We start from the raw sequence: 6,556 nt of genomic DNA, 5'->3' as shown, positions 1-6,556 counted from the left end.
TACCTTTTATAAAATGACTGGGAATACATCTTATGTATCAAATTCTTAGGTCGCAAAATGCATAACGAATATAGGTACGCTAACTATGTAGTTACTTTTCTTTCTTTGGTTCATGTTCATGAATAGATCATGTTTAAATAACGAATACTAAGTAATTCAAGGCCCTTCATGTTGGCCGATAACACTTGTATGTATGTCAGTGATGCATTTCCTGAAAACAACATCTGATGGAGGACTTTAATATGCTAACAAATTAAACGAAATCATATAGACGGATTTTCATTAACAGAGCAGAAAAAGGGAATAAAGTTGTTGTAAGGATTCACACTGTATTCAATTGGAAGCCGAGAGCATTGTTTTAAATCCTTTTTTCCCTTCCTTCAAGAATTGATTTAGTGTGTCTTTGATATTTCAAAGAGAATATTTTGCTTTAAGGAAGAGAATTGTGTGTCCCTATTCAAAATGTCAAGGCAGCCCATTCCACCTTCACGGATCAAAAAGAAAAAGCCCTTTCCTCCTTCTCCAACCAAAATGATCTACGTTCCTTCACATCCAAACGAAACCAGAATTCTTAAAATCCAGCCTCACCCTACTCACAAAAAGAGAAAGGCTCCACCGCCTCCACCCCCACGACAGAGTCCCAACAAACATAATTACTATCCAAGCATCTCTCCAGTCCCTTCTCCTAGAGATGAAATCAAACTCGGGTATATGATGCATTTCTCAGCAGAAGAAAACAATTATGGGCACGTGAATGATTCCAACGAGGGATCCAATGAATCACATCTCTCCTTCAAAACCTGCCCTGATAATGATAATGTCGACCAAGTCATCGATCAGGAGTTCGAATGTGTTCTAAAAGATCTCTCGGATGAAGAGGAGCCTCTTAGTCTTGATATACAAAGCGGCTCCATTACGCATTCGCTTGAAAGAGCTACAACACCTCTAATTTCTAATGACAAATATAAAATCAGTACTTATACTGAGTCACGATTTGAACAACCAACGAATAACGTCTTTAGTAAGGTTAAACTCTTTGAATCACAAAAACTTTTAGAGTCTTCTGTAAATAGAACTGTTCCAACGAGTATAAATTATGATTCCCCATGGCAAGAGCAAGGAAGTCTTCAGAATCTACCTTTGAATGTTGTGAAAGATAAAGATAGGGTAAACAAAATGAAGAAACGGCCACCTATATTCCATGATTGGGAAGAAAATTTCAAGAAATCAACTACTTTGGAAAAAGAGTAAGTTTTTTGTTGTTGTTTTTTTTAATCACAAACTTATCAGAATAACATGAAGCTTTATACAGTTATGACTTTGTTAGCTGTTAATTTTTTTTACCTCAAATGTCCCTTGTTATAAGTTCATTAAACAATGTTAACTTGTTAGACTAGAATCAACTCTTGTTAAGCTCAGTGCCTTAAAGGAGGAGAGACCGGCCAAGGCACAGACGGTCTAGCGAGAAAGAGATGAACTTATTCGGTAAAATCTAAAAAAAAGTTCATCTACAATTAAAAAAACTACTAGTTATTGGCAAATCTTTGTTAGCTATATTTTTTTTTTATATACAAATTTAATTAAAATAACATTTAGAAGAATGATACCGAGTAAAAATATTGCAATGTTTCACATGTGTATACTTTTAGGTTTTACATTTGTTTACATGAAACTCATCTGCTTTTTCATCTGTTGATTGATCAGACTTACAACAGTTCCCTTGTATTATTGAAAAATAGTCCCATAGTTAGGGATGATTGATTAACTTACATTGTTTCTTTTATGGTATTTTGCAACCTTTCCCCCACAAAGAAGCAAGAGAACCCCAAAATCATTTGGTAGGTAGTTAATTCTTCCCAATTGTGGAATTATTATTCAACAATTGTTGGGAACTTTTTAGACATTAACAAGAACTCTTTGGGATTCAACCGATCAACGTTTTACAGAACATTGATAAGGGGTAAGAAGGAAAAGCATCAAGAGCTGACAACAAAATAAATCGTAAATTTTTGTATTTGTAAGGGAACACTGTGAGACCAGAAACTTCTTCCTCTGGTTTGACTATTGCAAAAAGGTTGGGATATACAATAAAGATAACGTATGGTTAAATATATTTCTTGCTAGTAACTTTTAGTGAGTTAATTAATTCTAGTATGAACTAAAATTACCCTCTTATTCCATTCACAGAAAACCATTGCAAACCACCAAAATCATTCAACATGACTCACCACAAATAGAAAGCGCTAAATGCGCCTTGGTAAAGGATATCAAAAGAATCACGGAAGGAGAAGTATTCCTCTCTCAAAGAAACAAAGGAGCCGCCTCTCTCCTATCCCCACGTGAAATAAGTCTTCGATGTAAGCCCATATCTATTACAAAGCTTCCAGTACCCCAAGAGGAGCACTGGGTAAAGGATATCGTCGTCGAGCCAACATATAAACGCATTAAAGACTCATTATCTCCTTTCAATAGTGAGGATGGCCATCAAAATAGAGTTAAGGATATAGCAGACTACATCAACAAAAGGAATAAAGAGGCACGTGCATCCATTTGCTCAGAAAAGATAGTTATATCCGAGAAGTCTCCAGGATTACTGTGTGAGGAGCTCTATTCCAATAATTTATCCGCTTGTGAAATCCTAAATTCTTCAGTTGTCTCCAAGAAGACAGGGCGAGCCCTAACACGAGGAAAGTCCTATTATAAAGAAGAGAACCAACCGCGCATTGTCGTAAGTTTTGGAAACGAGTTTTCCATTCCCTCTTTATCCTCAGAAACGGATTTAGAGAAATTATCCCGTCAATTACAAGTGGAGAGTAAATGTTCTACGGCCATAGAAAATAGACGACTGAGAGAAACACGCAATTGGAATAACTTTTTGAAAGAGATAGGAGATTTGTCATTTGAATTTGATGGAAATAATGATTCAAGTGGAGAGATATTATTGTAATATATGAAGCCATGATCCATTGAATATGAATGATTAAGATGGAGTTACCAAAGACTACGAGTATTTTACAATATAATCCCTAATTTTAGACATATATACATATTTGGAGTACTGCTGTATTAAGGGATTAGACTTTGGAGGCCTAGTTACATAAGGTTGGCTTCCATGTATCAATTATTATTTGTTGTTCAAGATTTTATTCATTATCTATTTGTAGTCATGGGACAATTCAAAAAAATTATGTTAGTGATTCCAATGCAATTCTCAAAAAAATTCCCGATTACGATTCTTTAATATTTTAAATAATACTATAAAAATAATAAAATAAAAATGGATTTTGGAAAAAAATTCAAAAACCCACAGCTGTTGAAAATAAATAACCAGAATCCACAGCTGTTGACAGAAAATTATTATTTTTTAAGGAAAATTTCCAAAATCCAAAGCTGTTCACAAAGAATAACATTTTTTTGTAGGAAAAAAATCGAAATCCCTAGCTGTTCAAAAATTAAATTTCTAATATATATTTTTTTTAATATTAGATTTTTTGGAGAAAAATTTAAAATATACATAGCTATTCATAAAAAATTTAATTTGTTCGAAAAAAAATTGAAAAATTAAATTGAGTTATGTGAAAATTTATATAAAATATTAAATTTTCTAGTAAAAAGCAATTTTTAAAGGATTGTTTTTAATATATTTAAATACAAGTAATAAATAATAATATATAAGAATCGGAATCGCAGATTAAATATTATTTTCCCGATGCCGTTTCCAATTCCAGAAAAAACACCCGATTCTCTGATTCCGATTAATCGTTCTATCACTATCTATTTGTAATACATAGTATCTAAAATGTAGGTTCATAATATGCGTCGTTAGAAAGAAAATAAATGCAATAAATATTTTAAAACGAGCATTCAGAATATTTAAAGTATATTTATTTTATATAGAGTCTTTGTTCTTAGTCAAATTTTCATTTAAGGAACATTTAATGCTTCAAAAATATATATTTAGCAGAGTTATACTTAATACCTTCAATCCCTCGATTAAAAACAATCCTTTAATTTTAAGGTTGCTAAGGGATCCATAAAAACAAAATACTTTTCTACACTATTTATTATGTAGCACAGTGTACTACGTATTATAAAAATGCATATAAAAAGAACATTGTGTAGATTAGAGTAGAGCAATTCAGGGGTGTCTCCATAGGGGTGCTTAAAGGGGGCCTTGCCCCCCTCCGTCATTGATTTTTTTCTTTTTACTAGAAAATTTAGTATTCGAAATTTAATTTCTCAATTTTTTTGGGAAAATCTATGGATTTTTGAAATTTTTTTACAAAAATGTTAATTTTTCAAATTCCCCCAAAAAAAAAAATATATATATTTATATATATAATCCTGCGCACGCCCTTCAATTCCAGAAATCCAAGGCCCTAAATTGTTTGATTGGCTAATTGTATATTAAGGTTAGCTGTCGAATTTTCTATTATTGTTTCTTATTGTGGATCTCAAAGTAGCTCTTCTTAAGCTACAACTCTTGTTTACCAAATGAAGAATATACTTACTTTGTGAAAAAATTGCCTACCTACCAACTGATTTTGAGGCCTTTTTTATCTATCGTTTCCATTATTGTATCTAGAAACCTTTCCTTCTCCAAAAATAAACCGACAATAAGGCCCAAAATCAGTTTGTTGTTGATAGCCAATAACTGAGATACAATCATTTGACCCAGCTCACAGCATAGCAAAGAGAAAATTGTAATTAACCTAATCAAAGTTTAGAATAATGTGTCACATTGTTACTTTTATAGTATTTTGCAACCTTTCCTCCACAAAGAAGCAAAAGAAAAAAGGCCTTAAATAATTTGGTAGCTAGTCAATTCCTCCCAACTGTGGAATTATTATTCAATAATTGTTAGGAATTGTTCACAGCTTAACAAAAGCTCATTCGAGTTCAATCAATCAACGTTGTTCAGATTATGGACAAGGGAAAAAGAAACAGAAATGGGTGCATTGTATAAGTTTTTCCGCGTGTCATACTTTCACTTTCCATCTCGAAATTGGAGACTACGAGAGTAACTTTTTAACAATAAGAAAATAACTATGCTGAGTGAAGCGAATAGATTATGTAAGTAAATAGAAGAGGTTGTGAGTTTGTCTCCTATGGAGTATGTCGGGGAGTAGTTGCTCGGAGTCGATCCTTGGACTGAGAGATGAGTCCAGAGGAGATCCTTATGTGAGGCACTATGACTTTATTTTGTATCTAACCTGAATAATCATAGTATAATTATTTTCAAGAATACCTTGAACGAAAAAGTTTCATTGATGTTCAAGAGTACAAATGCCGGAAGAGACTGAGACTGATGGTTTTGCAACCTACAATTCTATTAGAAGATATTTCGAGATAGAAAGAGAAAGAATACATGCAGGATAACTCTTACAATGTACCTGCAGAAATAGAAAAACAGCTAACAACAAGATAAAGTGTTCATTTTGGTGTTAATGAGGTAACATCCTTGAGATAGAAGAATGTGCATTCATGATTTAATTAACATTACAATTATCAACTAACATAAAAATATAATTTCTTCTCAGCTGTTGATTTAATCTCATTTATATAATTTTAGTTGCAGTGGTAAAAGTTCCATAAATGGATCATGTTCAAAGGCACATATAACGATCCACGTCGTTTGTCAGTCCGATGTATGTACTTTCTAAATTTTTTGTACCCGACTAATTTTTAAATACTTATTATGATAAATATTCTCTATATGGATAAAGGGCCAAATATTATCACTTCTCTGGAAAACATATTTTAATATTGGAAGGGACTCCACTCCAGCTATAGATTGATATTTTAAACAACTGTATAAATAGATGTCAGATAATTATCCGTGAGGAAATATTCTTAGTACCATCAAGGAGTTATTTAATATTATCATTAACAAGCTATTAATCCTTCGTCATTTCCCTTCAAATACACAAGCGAATGAATCTTCAAAAAATTCCAAAAACCAAGCCCCCAAATATATTCTGAGGACGCCCTTGCTGAGAGTCTCACTTTTTTCCAATTCTACAGTTTTGACGCAAATTAGGACATAAATTTGATTAAATAATTATAATATTAGCAACGTCTAGATGTGGTTGGTTATTATCCTTAATATTAATATTTTTTAAATAAACATTAAAGGTTGAAAATTCATATACCTGTATGTCACTTTAATTCAGCTATATGCCAACGTATTCATAGCAATCAGAACCCCCTATTAAGGAGAGTTTTTCTATTCAACTCTAGCGTAAAACTCCTGAACATTATTTAATATTTATACATGTCATAAAGTTACTAATTATAGCCACGATACTTCGTTTGGCTTAAAAGAGTGCGCTGAAAAGGAAGGAAATGCCTCGTATCTATTGCAATTGAATACACATTAATATAAATATTTGAAAATCCATTATTGTATGTATCCCATTTATATGTACGCATTATTTTTCGTTTTCTGCTCAATGTCAAACAGTATTTTTATTATATTTACTACAACAAATAATACGTAGTTCTACAATATGCGGGCACTCGTTAATTCTTCCTGTTGTGTCAAAAAAGTTTCGTG

The 6,556-nt window shown here is 32.3% G+C and overlaps 1 protein-coding gene across 1 annotated transcript; it reads left to right on the top strand.

The window, feature by feature from the left end:
* Positions 1-351: 351 nt before the first annotated feature.
* On the top strand, positions 352-3,307 carry LOC121127231 (uncharacterized). The gene is made up of 2 exons (XM_040722586.2): positions 352-1,247; positions 2,188-3,307. Exons 1-2 carry the CDS (start codon positions 463-465, stop codon positions 2,945-2,947), a joined length of 1,545 nt encoding a protein of 514 aa, XP_040578520.1. The 5' UTR covers positions 352-462; the 3' UTR covers positions 2,948-3,307.
* The last annotated feature ends 3,249 nt before the right edge of the window (positions 3,308-6,556 follow it).

This window comes from Lepeophtheirus salmonis, chromosome 1 (genome assembly GCF_016086655.4).
Source record: "Lepeophtheirus salmonis chromosome 1, UVic_Lsal_1.4, whole genome shotgun sequence".
Taxonomy (NCBI): Eukaryota; Metazoa; Arthropoda; class Copepoda; order Siphonostomatoida; family Caligidae; genus Lepeophtheirus; species Lepeophtheirus salmonis.
This window is presented reverse-complemented; position numbering and strand designations above follow the sequence as displayed.